General features: G+C 32.2%; 3 protein-coding genes and 2 long non-coding RNA genes across 7 annotated transcripts; 1 reads left to right on the top strand and 4 right to left on the bottom strand.

Annotated features, from left to right (window-relative positions):
- The first annotated feature begins 2,594 nt into the window (after positions 1-2,594).
- AT4G08835 lies at positions 2,595-3,387 on the top strand. The gene has a single exon (NR_142233.1). It is a non-coding gene; the product is annotated as an other RNA (long non-coding RNA).
- AT4G08845 lies at positions 2,743-3,186 on the bottom strand. Its single transcript, NR_142234.1, has 2 exons — positions 3,054-3,186; positions 2,743-2,841 (listed from the first exon to the last, which is right to left on the bottom strand). It is a non-coding gene; the product is annotated as an other RNA (long non-coding RNA).
- Positions 3,388-4,040: 653 nt separating the features above from the next.
- AT4G33780 (ATP phosphoribosyltransferase regulatory subunit) lies at positions 4,041-6,032 on the bottom strand. Its single transcript, NM_119536.4, has 4 exons — positions 5,836-6,032; positions 5,530-5,757; positions 5,293-5,358; positions 4,041-4,709 (listed from the first exon to the last, which is right to left on the bottom strand). The coding sequence occupies exons 1-4, from the start codon at positions 5,995-5,997 to the stop codon at positions 4,554-4,556; spliced, it is 612 nt and encodes a 203-aa protein (NP_567935.3). The 5' UTR covers positions 5,998-6,032; the 3' UTR covers positions 4,041-4,553.
- A 443-nt stretch (positions 6,033-6,475) lies between these two features.
- Positions 6,476-10,336, bottom strand: CER4 (Jojoba acyl CoA reductase-related male sterility protein). Of its 2 annotated transcripts, none has more exons than NM_119537.7 (10): positions 10,181-10,336; positions 9,799-9,902; positions 8,985-9,187; positions 8,768-8,868; positions 7,975-8,167; positions 7,730-7,891; positions 7,523-7,604; positions 7,169-7,435; positions 6,969-7,096; positions 6,476-6,855 (listed from the first exon to the last, which is right to left on the bottom strand). In NM_119537.7, exons 1-10 carry the CDS (start codon positions 10,269-10,271, stop codon positions 6,705-6,707), a joined length of 1,482 nt encoding a protein of 493 aa, NP_567936.5. In that variant the 5' UTR covers positions 10,272-10,336; the 3' UTR covers positions 6,476-6,704. The 2 variants fall into 2 exon arrangements, with proteins under 2 accessions (NP_567936.5, NP_001329220.1); NM_001342233.1 differs by having other exon boundaries at positions 10,001-10,336.
- Positions 10,337-12,367: 2,031 nt separating this feature from the next.
- Positions 12,368-13,806, bottom strand: AT4G33800 (uncharacterized protein). 2 transcript variants are annotated; one of them, NM_119538.7, is made up of 4 exons: positions 13,328-13,806; positions 12,941-13,036; positions 12,777-12,840; positions 12,368-12,662 (listed from the first exon to the last, which is right to left on the bottom strand). In NM_119538.7, the coding sequence occupies exons 1-3, from the start codon at positions 13,685-13,687 to the stop codon at positions 12,784-12,786; spliced, it is 513 nt and encodes a 170-aa protein (NP_567937.1). In that variant the 5' UTR covers positions 13,688-13,806; the 3' UTR covers positions 12,368-12,662; positions 12,777-12,783. The 2 variants fall into 2 exon arrangements, with proteins under 2 accessions (NP_567937.1, NP_001328608.1); NM_001342234.1 differs by having other exon boundaries at positions 12,368-12,840.
- Between the last annotated feature and the right edge of the window lie 1,270 nt (positions 13,807-15,076).

Here is a 15,076-nt window from a genome sequence, read left to right on the forward strand (position 1 = left end):
TAGTGCTTGGGCACCTTTAAGATTCTTGTTTTCCTCATGGTCAAAAACCTTTTTTAGATGTTTACATTGAGCTTCCATTCATGTAGGGTGATATTTCAGTGACAATTACTTGGTTGGTCCATAGGGTCCTCGATTTGACGACCTTTCTAATTCTGTGCTTTTCTAAGACGATTGATATTTGGATAAGCTTGTCTGGTTCTTAAATCTATGATCGTTCGCACACGCATGCAAATTTGATATACTAGTATAGTCTTACTCACCACTAGCCACTACTATAATTATTTTTTAAAAAACTTTTGGATTTATTTATTGTTGCACACAAAAGTTAAGAGAGAAAACAACTAATATTTTATGAAATGGATAAACAAATGTTGCAAAATGTTTTAACATATAACCTTGAGATCTTTTCTAGTGGATCAGGTCTCTTTAGATCACACCCAATTAAGAATTATTAAAAAAGGTAGAGGTAATCTACTGATTTCCAACTTAAATTATTGATAAATGCAATATACTTTATAGAATATGTTAACGATGAACAACATGCAAGGGAATATGCTCCTTTTTGTTAGGCAGCAGAGTATAGCTAGTCTCTTGTTTCTGTCAGAATCTTCCTTTAGTTTTAGGTAAATTTATAATATCAAACTAACATATATAAACCTTTTCCACGTTTAAAACTTTCTAATGTAATTACTAATTTAGCTATCATTCACAATAATACAGTCTATTTATGTTTCATATGTTTAATATATTTGGAAAATGATTACTTTATGTTATGTATATAATGTAAGTATATATATAACAAACAAACTTTCATTGATCAACTAATAAAGACTAGTACTTTTAAAATACATCATCATTATTTTGCAAAACACTATATATAAGTCTAGTGTATGATTGTGTTACCATGTATAAATAAATTCGTCCTAATATAGATAAACCAGTCACCATTTATTTTTTATTCAAATTACTAAAATACAACTTCGTATATGTTGTTTGACCTAATTCTTAAGTAGACATTTTGTGAGCAAATTTGTTTTTTCCCAAATTGAGATGTAAAAAACGGTAATATGATTTTAGCATTCATATGCATATGGTGCAGATAGAATACGATCCTTGACTTAACACTGACATAGACTTATCAAGTGCTGACGATTAACTAAATCTAGAATCATATACCGTGTTGACTTATCGCTTACCGGACATCAATGTTCATGTTTATGAGAATATAATGTGCCGTCAAATATATTTGCGATGGATCGTTACTTAAAAAGTAATGCATATGCTTTTATTCTACACCTGACACTGACAGTTGACTTCCATAGAAGCTGAGTCTACTTCTCTATTTTTGGTGAATGGAATATTTGTATACTTCAAAAAGGGAGAAAAAAACATCTCTCTATAAGAATATATATAATGACAACGTCACATGGAAATTATCCAAGTGCATGCAGTTATCCTTATTCGATAGATGGGTGTTGTTTCAACGGATTTGGATTCCATGCGGATTTGTCAAGAGTCAGATCATTTGAAATTCTAAGTCCTAATTAAGAAAGCAAACATATTAAGTAGGGCGACAGTACTGCTCGACATAGATTTCTATATTCTCGCAAGTAGACGAGTATATATATGTTTCTTTTAGAAAATTTTATTTTGGAGATAAAATATTATTAGTCTATTATAAAAACTTTATACATCAGTCAATATATATAAGTATATATATATATATATATATATATATATATATTGAGATAATGTGCAGTGTGTTGTGTCTGTGTATATATGTGAACCATTAAGTGGGAATAAAAGGTACATACGAACATCAAACTTCAAAATGCATCTTAGTGGAATTTCATACACCCACTAATCTTTTGGCATTATTGTCGACTTTTTAAGAATTTTGTGGGTGTTTAGTTTTGGTTTTTGTTTTAGATGAAAAATACATGCCTATGTATCGTAATTTGTAAGTGCATTAGAACATATCCGCTTTTAACATCTACCTTGTAAACATCTCTTCTCTCCATCGTTATTATTCTTTACAATAAGTAATAACACATGAGAAACAAAACGTTCTATAGATTTCTCTCGCTCATTTCTCCCAAGTAAAAAAAAAACAAGAACATTAATGGGTTTAACAAAAGATAAAGAAAGAAACAATATTGGTGTATTCAAATAGCTAGTGACTTATATTTAAGCCCACAATGGACCCTCTAGGCGTATAACGACTAACATATATTTAAATAAGCTAACAACAAATCCAATAGAAGGCAAATATATAGTCTTCTGAGCTGGCAAATAAATCAAGCGGAATCTGTACCAAACATTTAATAGCAAAACCGAAAAACAATTGTTTATAAATTCCTCGTTTGATCATTATTGTTCAAAACCAATCTAAAGCCTATAAACTTATGAAAGTTTAACATCCAATCTAAATCCTTTTTGTACTCAGAATAAGAAGTTGCCGCACACTCAAGCTAGAGCCTAAAAAAAACCTAAAAGCCTTGCATGAAGGTTGATATACTGTAGCGGTGAATGAAATAGAGAACGTTTTACTTGGCTAAGCGCAAGTTGTTCACTGACAAAGCGATTGTCAATGTGATTGGTGCGGGTGGTAGTGAACTGGATTGGAGGAGAGATGAATACAATTTTGGTTATTGGGCCGAGTAAGGCCTATTAAAGAGAAATTAAATAATTCATTTTAATCTCCCAATCAGAGAATTCTAACCATAACATACCGAATCGGAGCAAACCGTCCGACCATAATGCGAATTTTAATTTCAAATCCTTACAACAAATCGAAACGTTATACATTAAAACCGTAAAGGGCCAAAGGCCCATAAAGCCGCCTAATAATAACAAAGAAGGGTGAAAAATGGAAATAACAAAGAAGAGTTTTAAAAAAAGGAAACTTTGAATCCAAAAAACAGGAGTCTATAAATATAGAGAGTCTCAAGCCTTCTCTTCTCTCTATCTGTAATCGTTTTAGTTTCATTAAACAAACCCTTGAGAAATACACACAGAGAGAATTATAGAGTGGGAGAGATGAAATTACATACGCAATTGCTCTGATTTGTTTCTCCATTCTCTTCTTCGATTCCTGCTTCGATTGCTTCTATTTCATCTCTAATGATGCTCTGGTTCTTCTCCTTCCTTTGTCTCTCGATCATGGCGTAACGATAACTTCTCTCAGTCTCCGTCGTCGGAAGTTTTTGTACTTTTGTTTGACTTCAAAGGACGTCGGATTTTGTTTACTCTGTCTTTGGTTCATCGGAAGCTTTTGCGTTTCTCAGTCACGGACACGCTTTGGTTCATTGGATGATCGGATTATCGGAAGCTTTTGCTTTTCTCAGTCACGGACACGGTGGTGGGGAAAAAGGCCTTGGATTGCGAAAGGATTTTCAGCCCATGAATTATTTGAGGTATATTTTTCTGTCCCATCATATTTAATGTTTTTTGTTTCCTTTGTTTTTTTTTTTTTTTTTTTAATTTTATTGTTTTGATACTAAATTTATATTACGATATATGAAAACTAACCGGATTTTGGATCCAGCATTAGTTGTTAGAGATTCCAAATATTCAACTTGTATTTTGTAACATCGTTATGTAAATTGTTTGTATCCAAGTTTTTAATTCTAACTTTTCAAATAGCTTTTAAATTTTTTACTTTTTCTATTCGAATTTTTAAAAGTTTTTTGTATTTTCTTATTTTAATTTTAATGTTTTGATACTAAATCTACCTAATGCTATATGAAACTAACCGGATTTTGGATCCTGCATTAGTCGTTAGTGATTCCAAATATTCAATTTGTTTTCATATCATGGTTACGTTGATTTTAGTATCCAAATTTTTTAAAACAGTTTTAATTTTTTTATATCTTTTCTATTCCGATATTTAAAGTTTTTTAGTGTTTTTTCATAATTTAAATGTTTTGATACTAAACTAACCGGATTTTGGAGATTCTAAATATTCCAACTTGTTTTCATATCATCATAGTTATGTAGATTTAGTATGCAAGTTTCACATGAGATTCCCGGAAAAGTGCAGCTGAAGTATTGTACATCATCCACCAAACTTTGATATTGTTGAATCGGCCACCATGGGACTATTCTGGCGGCAACCTTAAGACTTGGTGTTGATTGGAGTAAATCAAGAATCGCCTTCTCTTTGTGAATGAATTACAATTCGAGAGCAGAAAATAGAAGCCAAAGGGGTGAAAAATTGAAGTCTACTAATTTTGGTTATATATACAAAACTAGAAGGAAAACGGTATGTTCTATATGTTTGGTTTATTTATTTAGAAACTAAGAAAACATGGTCACCATTGGCGACGACTTAGTTCCCAGTTGAGCTACACACCAGCATAGCTGACTTGGTGAATGCTACAATATTACACTTTTTTTACTTACTAAATCATCAGACATTGCCAATGAACATCCACTGTAACTGCTTTCTGATTCTGAACTCAGCTGTGGTTTTATTGCCTTGGAAGAACCTAAACAATTATGGCTCTCCCAAAAGTCAGAATTCTGATTTCTACAAGTGTAAAGCGAATTCATCAGGAAACTGGTTGCATCCCGTTCCATGCACGAGGATCATCAGCGAGTTCATTGATCCTATTGTTGCGGCTCTCTTGCATGTATGCTACTCCGGCCCAAAGTCCACGTATAAGTAGAATGCTCGTAAATACAATAGTTCCAAGTGTGCAAGCTACCTGCGTTCCACACCATGGAAATGAAAATAAAAAGCCAACTCAACAGAAAAAAGCTACCACGCTGTTCGTTAAGTAACACAGCGCATTGCCCCTTTCAAAGATATAAAGTTGGCTAAACATTGAAGAATATGAACAATTAGCTCAAGTATTCAAGAACACCATGGCGAGTCAAGTAATGAATTAAGATCCAGTCATTTACTATGAATGAGAAGAAGAAAAACAGAGAGATGTTTAAATTGACTTCAGTAACATTTTCTAATTAGTTAGACACTCTTAGCATGACTTTATATAATCCCTGACACTGAACTCAGTGCAGCTCATCAACAAAGTTCTAAGCTTGATGCTACCCTCTCTATTCATATTAACGGTAGATACAAAATTCTGTCATAGTCAGTAAATCCGATAACAAAGATATAGCAATCAAAGGGCAACAAAACAAACCACTCCTTGTTAACTTCCTAACGAACTAAACCAACTAAAGCATGCTAAGATAATCGAATAACAGGGACATTGATTCCAAGTTCAAATCTTTTAAGAACATCTAAGAACAATTCTTTAATTCAATGGACTTCAGAGTAATTACCTCGAGGAAAGCCTTCAAAATCCACAAAAAAGCAAGAATAAGTACTCCATTCACTGAAAACCCCACCTAAATTGAACCAAAACTTGGTAAGAACATTGTGATCCATAAAATAAGTCTCTTTAAGATTATAGATTTGATTGATCCATAAAGTAAGTCTCTTTAACATTATAGATTTGATTAGATACTCGAAGGGAACATCATTCATGAATGTAATCGAAGAATCAGCTAGAGACTTACGAGCTTCGTAGAGATCGAAACAGGCAAAATTGATCGGACAGCTTTCCTTGCTCTCTTAGAAATCTTTCTGAAAACATTTTCTACAAATCTAAGTAACAGATCCAAGCTTCTATCTTCTTCCTCGTGATCATCATCATCTTCTTCTCCATCGTAATCCTCATCGAACCCATACTCCGGTTTGATCTTCCGGTTCCAGCTCCTCGTATCGTCAGCGAAATCATCCCTCCCCTGTAGAAAACCCAATAAAAAAGTTCAGAAATTGAAGCTTGTACAAGTAGAGGAACAGAGAAAATCGAATTTGTTTACGTTGATGAAATCGCGGGATCGCCGGGAAGCAAGATAAGGGAAACCAGAGATCCTGGTTCTGGTGAAGATTAGGGTTTTGGGAGTGAAGATGAAGAAAGAGAGAGGCGATCGAAGAAGCGCGACAGAAGAAGAAGGCGATGAGATTGATGCGGAAAATGGCATCGTTCGTTATGCATCAACACGCTCACTTTTTTTTTCCTCTGGTCGATATTAATGCATAATACCAAAATATAATAAATCTATTAGAATGACGTCAAAATTTTATTAATTAGTATTTATCATTGTTGATTGAATAACTATATATTTATACTAAAATTGAGTTTTGATTTTAGATGAAAAATAAAGTTGAGTTTCCAATAATAAAATGATTTGCTAATTTTTTTTGGTCTTGCTATAGTTTTTGGTAAGATGTTAATTTTGTAATGAAGCTAAACTTTACATGGGGGCAATGTATTTTACACATACTTGATTAGAGTGAAATATAAGTGACTCAAAATAACTTTAGAGAAGGAGAATGCAACGCTTGAAGATTATCGATTGTCAAGAGAAAGGTGTAGCTAACGATCATGTGAGCTGGTGCTGGAAGTAGTGAAACTCTATAGTATAGTGACATTGGTGAATATCAGGATATTGTTAGATGGAATAAGTGTTTCCGATTTGATATACTATATATTAAGTGATATAAAAAAACACAAGGCGTTGAAGAAAATTACATCCAATATATAGTTTCATTATAGAGATAAACAGCCCAAGTCTATAACCAAATTTCGAAACATAGCCGTATGAAAACGGATTAAGGAGAACGATAGTGTCCACATAATTTATACTCGTTGTAGTAAAATAAGATAAAGATTATACAACTAAAATTATTAGAAGACATACTTAAGCAGCCCAATAACATGTGTGTTCAAAAAATAGTCGTCCCAATCGAGAACCTTTGGATCGAAATAAAACATCTCGTTTTCGACTCCCGTCTTCGATACCATTTTTCGCAATTTTTCTGTGTTTGAATCATCAAATCTGCGCATATACATAATCCGGTTAATTAGTATAATGTGGCTTAAAATCTCAAACCATATCAGACCACACAAACAATTAAGAAACCAAATTAGAAACTGAAAAAAGTTACTTACATTCCATAGAAAAAGAGGTAAGGCTGATAGAGATCAACAAGCCGGAATATAAAATTTATTTTCTTATTGAAATACTGAAATTCCTTCTCAAACAACTTGCAAAGTATTATGTTTACCAATTCAAGTCCCTGAAATGAACCATATAGATATTTAGGAACCATATAAAAACACTAGTTAATATATCATTAGATACTATTTACCTTCAATGCAATCAAGTAGCGTATGGTCATGTATCTATGGAAACTACGCATAGAACTCAGGATCTCAATGGCCCCGACCTTAACGACCTTCCCTTCTTTGTTGGTCCACGGTTTGATTGAGAAATACCGATACGCTAATTCAGGAAACTTTGAATTTTTCATCGGATTTCTAAGTGAAGAACCCACATGGTAAATAATCTCTTCTTGTTTACCGGCTTGAGCGGCCATTGATACAAGAATCGAATTTACTACCATATCTGCCGGCATCTGGTCCCATTGTACATGTCCGAAAAAACACAAATGAAGATGAGTAAATGATATTCAAATATTAATGTTAAATGTCGAATTACGTACCACATCAGAAACAGCATCAAGATCACAGAGGAAGCACGTGAGTTTGCCTTTGCCATATCCAACAGCTAAACTATCAATAGTCCTGTATATTAAAGAATAGTTATTTCATTGTCTTGAATAGTAAACTGTCTGATGAAAAAAAAAAGAATAGTAAACTGTCAATATCATTTATTTATTTTCTAACAAAAGAGCTTTTGATAATTTTACCTGATGCCCTCAGTCCAACCAGGAAATGGTTCTTTGAATGTGCTGGTAATAATTGAAGGACGAAGCAACACAAGTGACAGATTTTCTCTTTTTGTCCCTACCATCATCTCCCCCATTGCTTTGGTGAACACATATGTGTTTGGCCATCCGTACATCTTTGCCCTATTCATTATAATATCATAGCCACTTTATTTCAAAGTATTTAACACTAATTAACAATAAAATATATACGTAGGGATATGAACCGTCTGAGTCCGAGATCCTTCATGGTTTCCGTGATGGTTTCAGGAGCGGCTCCGATTACTCGGAGCTGGTCAAGTTTCTCCTGAACCAATTTTTTCTCGTAGTTGATGTCTAAACCGGTGGTTCCATTCAACGTCTCACCCATACGGTACGGTGTTTCCATTATCAAGCCAGATTTTTCTCCGCACACGTAAGCTTTGATACAAAATTCGTTAGTTGTTGGCATTTAGTTATATAAGCTTCTTTACTAGTACTATCCAAGAAAAAGACATTCCACAATTATGATCCAATAACATTTTTTAATTTTTTGATCAATGTGGTCATGTGGATAGTGGATACTGGATAGATTGGCAAAAATACTGGAGAGTTGCAAGTTTTTCTTTCATTTCTAATGTTGGTAGCTCATAACTTGTTTGTTGGTAGTTATATGTCGAAATCAGATAACTTAGGCTGATTTATATCGGTGTCCTAAACCCCTAATACTTAGTACATAGTCCCTTTCTATCTAATTTTCCATGTGAGGATGTTTTATATATATATATATATATATAAACCTATAAAACTCTCGCACAAATAAAAAAGAAGTATGAAACTCAAAATTAATGTATTAATCGTTTCATACTTCTAAACCAACCTTCTCGACCATAATATGAAATCGTAAACGTATATATATTGAAATCTTTCTAATTTTAAGATAAGGATTAGGAAATCGGATAGAGGGACTAAATATTTCACTTGGGTCTAATAAACACAATTTATTACAGTCTCATTGACAGCATAGTACTTTGAATATACCTGTTGATACATGAACAAGGATCTTAACCTTTGCACATCTCTTGGCAAAGTTCAAGACATTGAGAGCACCCAATGTGTTGATCCCAAGAGCTACATCGTATCTGCAGATGAATTAATTAACATTCCTTTAGTTTTACAGTATATATAAAAAATGTAACTAAAAATTATAATTTGTAAAACATATTCCCTCGGGACAATGTTGATGTAAAATCAATACCTTTCATCAAACTTAGTAGTTGCAGCTAAATTAACAATGGCATCAACTTGGTGGATCATCTCATGAGCCAAGTCGAAGTCTTGAAGACCTAAATCCTCAAGGCAAATGTCTCCGTCGACAATAGTGATTTTCTCTGATGTAAGTTGATTTAGATTGGGACCATACTTCTCCTTCAGCACCTTGAACAAATCTTTCTTCAAAATCTGCAGCGATTTTAAACACCTCAAAATTTATAAAACTTCCATGAATACCATCAATCCACATGAGCTTTGGAAATATTTGAATAACACTATATAACTATATTATATATTAAAATAAGGGATGTAATCATTTCATTTAAGGGACTTTTGGTTAAAATACACTTGTTTTATTTAGTTTTATATTAAACTAAAAATGTATATACATATATTTATTTATTTTTATAAAATTCTAGTTTTTCTTAATATTTGGTCAATTTCCGGAAATTAGTAAAAATTTATTCACTTTATTTCTGCTTAAAATTATAATATGTTTACTAATTGGTAAAATATTATAAAAAACCCCCATTTGGATATTTTTGTAAATTTTTGAATTATTAGGTGATGTTTAATGGATAAAATATAAAACTTCTATTTTCTAGGGTTAGTTGTCAAGGGAATTTGTTAGGGTTTATGTTAAGATATACATGTATATAAATATACACATAACAGCTAGGTTATCAATAGATGCGCAGTTTATTGTCGAGATTGTTTTTGTGTGTCATTTTTTAACACAAATACCAAGCCTATCTAACAACAACAGACATTCAAAGCCTAATTAGTATGTAGAAACAAACCTCGTCGTTAAACCTCTGGGTAGCAGATTTTCCTTTTGATGCTCTTAGAAGGAGATAGAGTTTCTTCACGTTTGGTGCCACCCTTAATATCTTCTCCACAAAGACTGCAATTTTATATAAACATATATAATCACACTTTAATAAATTTAAGAGCTAGTTTAAGTTGCTTAATAAAGAAAATGGATACAGTGTTAGTGCAAACCACTAGAATATTGTTGTAGTCACATATACTTTCAAAGTATATAATAACGTAATTGTTTAAGTGTAGCTCTACTAGTGTTTCATATAACACATACTTAAATCTTGAATATTGTCTATAACTTCATAACTTGTAAGTAGTAATGATTCATATATATATGAGTAGAGAGATAGAGAGATTTACTATTTGCTAAGAACCCAGCAGCTCCAACGACCAATATGGATTTGTTGTCAAGGTACTTAAGAACACTAACGACCTCCATTTCTGTCGACATAATTTATGTTTGTATATACGTTTGAGTGAGAGAAATAATGCAACAGAGTACAACTGACATATCACATATGTGTTACTAAGATTTATAGTTTTAGGCTTTACAAGGTGAAATTAATGTGAGCACCTACCTACATTTTTGTTTTGTCCCAACTACTTTAAAATAGCTGTCAACAAATTCCATAACATATACTTAAGTTATAAATTTCAACTCTACATATTCTAAATATGAACGTATTTAAATTAAACGTGGCTTAACTTAAGTATTTTTGAACCTACCAACGTTGAAAAGCGAAATAAATATTCCAAATTACAACTACCGAGACTAATTCATATATGGTTAGATATGATTCGATTCTGATATAATGGAAAACGTACATATATATATAGAAAGAAACACAAAACACAAAATTTAGATCAAAATGGTATTTAAACACATATTAACTTTAAAAATTGTATATTTCGAAGTATTAACAGTAGAAAGAATGATTTTTTTTTTTGCATTTGGAGGCAATTTCTGTTGCCACAAATGTATGGTTGGGTGAGATAGGATCCGACAGAGTAAAACAATAAGTAATATGAGGCGTCCAAAGATATCTAATTTTAGACTTAAAAATTAGACCGCCTACCTTCTTCGTTTGTAACAATACTTGAAATAGCGCTTTAAGTGGCGGTCTAGGCGCGCCATATATACAACCGTGACAATTATTTGATAGGTGCTAAATAATTGATGGCATTATGTGGTTTTAATCGACATTATACAGTTTACATAATCATTAATCTGTTGTCATTTGACTTTTTGTTCATTTCAGTGTAGTTTTTCGATTTATAATGACATAAAATTCATTATAAGTTTTATAACATAAAAAGTAGATGGCTTCTATTATTTGATGTCAATTGAATTGATTTTATGGTTATCTTTAAGTTGATTTCTATTGAATTTTTGATGTAGTTTGAATTTTAAATTTACTTCTAAAATTAAAACATTTTAAATTTACTTCTGTGAATCATGATATTTTATACGTTCTATTATGTACATAATAAACGCTTAATTAGACCATCTAAACTCGTTTAAATTCCAATTAAAACGTTTTAGATGTTAGACATTAGATCACCACCTATTTAATGTCTGCCTAACCATTGCTTTTAAGTAGTTACTTGTCATCAAATCCAAAGCAGTTGTCATCAAATCCAACTTACAACCATCTATACTAGTACGACTGGCTAAGGCATGATTCGACCCTACTCATGACAAACGCAAAACAGCCTAGCATATTAAAATCCTAAAATTAGATTATCAAAGTTGTAGTTTATGTACTCGTATTCGACATATAGAAGACAGAACAAATGCGGCAGCTGATAACACTTGGATTTTTACATTATGAAAGTGGTAGATTATGTACATTTAAATTTGGATCTCTATTTGGTTTGGTTTGGTTTTTACTATAATTTAAGTCAATTAAGTTTTTTATTTAAGGTTAACTGAAACACCCTCAACTACCAATAACCAATTAACCTTAAAAGATTAATTAAAGTCAAGAGATAGACAAAAGCATAATAATATAAACTTAATTTTAATTTTGCAATTAACTTCGGCCAAGCTCAGATGGACCAGAATACCATCAGGCCTATTCATGCTTGGGCCGGTTAACACCTCCAAAATCGCTAGTAACTCAAAAGAGCTACAAATAACGGACTTTAAACATGATCTGCTACAACAATCTGCAGAATCTCAAACACTGATGCATATGAAGAGTGACTATAAAAACAAGCCGATAACCAGATTTTGATAAGTTTCTATTTTCCCCTTTTATTGCGTTAGTGTTACGCATTCTTCAAGTGTTACTTTTAGGGTTAGCATTTTGGTTATATATAGGTTTTCGTGCTCTATTTAAAGTAATACGTTTTATTAGTTTCTTTATAAGTTTTGAATATGCCCTCTTTGTCATCTACTTCGAATTATTCTTTTGAGAATTTAGCAGCTCTGAAAAGAACCATTAAGATCATTTGTTTTGCTAGATATTTCTTGGAAGTTTTTTTCCCCACACAAAAAAAAAGCTTATTCAGGCATTGAAATTTGTTATACTATGAAAGAAAATTGCAATGGAAGTGAAGTGTTGTAATTTGTAAACCACGAGTTACATAAAGGCGGCTACAAGGAAAACTTGTTTGTGACGAAATTACAAAGCAAAAGAGAGAAAAGAATCAGTCCAGTTGAGATTTGAGAACCCTTTTTTTTTTTCGTTCTATATCAGTCTTTTGCTTAAAACTCCTTCCTATTTTTCATATTTGGGACGTTAAAGTTTCACTTTAATCACTGCTTGAAATGATTCAAGTTGAATCCATAAAAGCTTCACAAATGTCCAAAATAGCTGCTGCTCTTCATCAGTTTGATCTTCACCAGCGAATTTCAAAGTTAATTTTAGTCAGATTTGATATATTCTTTATAAAGTAAGAATAAACAAAGTAGTTGAACATCTACAGAAATAATAATAAAAAATTACTGAACTGGTTATTTAGAATCTGGTTTCCATATGCAAATAACCACACTGCTCTTGGAATGCTGTTTTGTCCTGCTTGTTTCAACACCCAAAGACATATATAGTGAGATTCTTGAGACAAGTCACGTGTACTCAACAGAACCTAACAGAGAGATAGTGAAGAGAGAGAAACCTGAAACTGAGTAGCCGAGAAGCCTTGTGAGTAATCCAATGTACTTTCTGGAAAGGTTTGCTCTATCTTATTACCACCAACACTTTTCTGCAACATCTACAAGATATATTAAAACGAATGTTAAATCCCAAAAAACTAAAGAACAAAACTTTTCTATTAAAAGGTAAAAAGAACAAAAATCATGGACTTCTATACTAGGTAAATTCTGTATAGTGACATGATTATTTGTTTGTGTTTACGTCTGGGTTTCTAATATGAGCTAATAATTATAACATGGAACGTAAACACTATGTAAACGCAACCAAAAGATAGATCTTTGTTCCTTGAAGAACAGAGTGGACTATTATCAGTTGGTTAACAAAATTCGTTGAAAATAGAAAGACTTACATGAGGGAAATTGAAAAGAGGAGAACTAGCAGTATCATCAAGAAGTGAGTTCATTTTCTCATAATCTCTTCTTTTCTTTTCTCTCTTGCATTGTTTCTTGAGACCAACAATATTTATCTTCTTCACAGAATCTTCCTCAGAAATATTCCTTGGACCAGAAGAAGCATCTGAAATCATTGACAAATCGTCTTCTTCTTCTTCCTCTTCTTGATGCACATAATTTTGGTCCCATGAATCTTTGCTTCTTCTTCTGCTGTCAAACCCATTGCTGTCTCTAAAACAAGAAGGACTTGGTGAAGAAACAGACTGGTCTAAATACAGAGTCCATCCTGACTCGCATCCGCTACTTGACCCCAACATTTCTTCTTTTATGTTTTATAAGAAAAGATATATATTCTTATTGAGATCGAACAGCTATGTTGAGAAAGATTTAAAGAAAGACTGTGGGTGAAAAATCGACTTAAAACCTATGTTCTTTCTCTCTATCTAATATTTATACTAACACATGCATCTATACCCCTCTTTCTCTATTTCATTGTTTAAGTTATTTATTTCAATTTTTGGTTTTATCTTCAATAGGTACGGAGTATAAACTTATTTTAACTTATTATCATCGACTCATCGCTCCTACTTCTTCTGCCTATTAATTTTCAAACTTTAGGTTGGTCTAATAATTTGGGCTTTTGTTTTGTCGTTATTAGGGCAAATTAATATGAACGAAATAAATTTTTACAGAAGATCTAATGGATAAGTCGGCGTTCTTAGGCACACTCACTTAAGCGGTCTTTGCAAGTCTGCAACATGTGAACTCGATTTAAATTGCATAATAAAGTCTTTTTCTTTTTTGGTTAAAATTCCATATATCTATCTTGTTGCCTTGTTGGTTAACTCTTGTCTTACAATGCCAGTTTGTAACATGGGAATGACATGCAGCGTTCGTATCTAGGCATTTTTCATATTTAATCCAAGTTATAACTTTTTTTTTGTCGTAATCCAAGTTATAACTTATAGAGCCAAAATTTATACTTCGGCTACAGAAAAATAAATTAAGAACGCACATATCTAACTAGAGTAAACTTAATACGTGGATTTCTATTAAATATCGTTCTAATAGAAAAGTTCCCACGTGACATATATATTCTCCAAAACTAGTCTTGAAGAGATAATTAAATACCCATTGATCGTATATTATATGTTTATTATTCACTTATTATGTATATTTATACTGTATTAGTGGGGATAATTAGATGGTGCATGGGTCAAAGCGAGTTCCACAGACAAGTGGTGACAAGAAGATCCGAGCGGTCTATTGACTACGCTTTTATGAGATCACATGTCCTCACATTTCGTTTTGCATTTTTTATTTCCTTTCGTACACTCTAATTTAATTCTTACCTAAATCTCTCCTGTCGAAAAGAAAATCTCTCTAATTATTTCTCTTTTATCTTCCTTTTCGTGTATTTGGCACTCTCTATATACCTGGGATAACGAGATATATATTGATTTCATTATAGCATGATTAAGCTTTGAAAAGAGTAATAATTATATAAATTTTCTTTGCACAAAAAAAAAATAATTATATAAATTTTCTAGAAAAAAACATTTGACAAAAAAATCTAGAAAAAGATTGTAGGTTTTCTTTCATTCTATATCACTGGGAAGTAACATAATGATTTGGTTCATTTTTAAATATAATGAAGAAAACTAAACCGAAACGAAGGGATCGGAATATAAGATGATAATATAGAT

Source organism: Arabidopsis thaliana, chromosome 4, assembly GCF_000001735.4.
Source record: "Arabidopsis thaliana chromosome 4, partial sequence".
In the NCBI taxonomy this organism is placed as follows: domain Eukaryota; kingdom Viridiplantae; phylum Streptophyta; class Magnoliopsida; order Brassicales; family Brassicaceae; genus Arabidopsis; species Arabidopsis thaliana.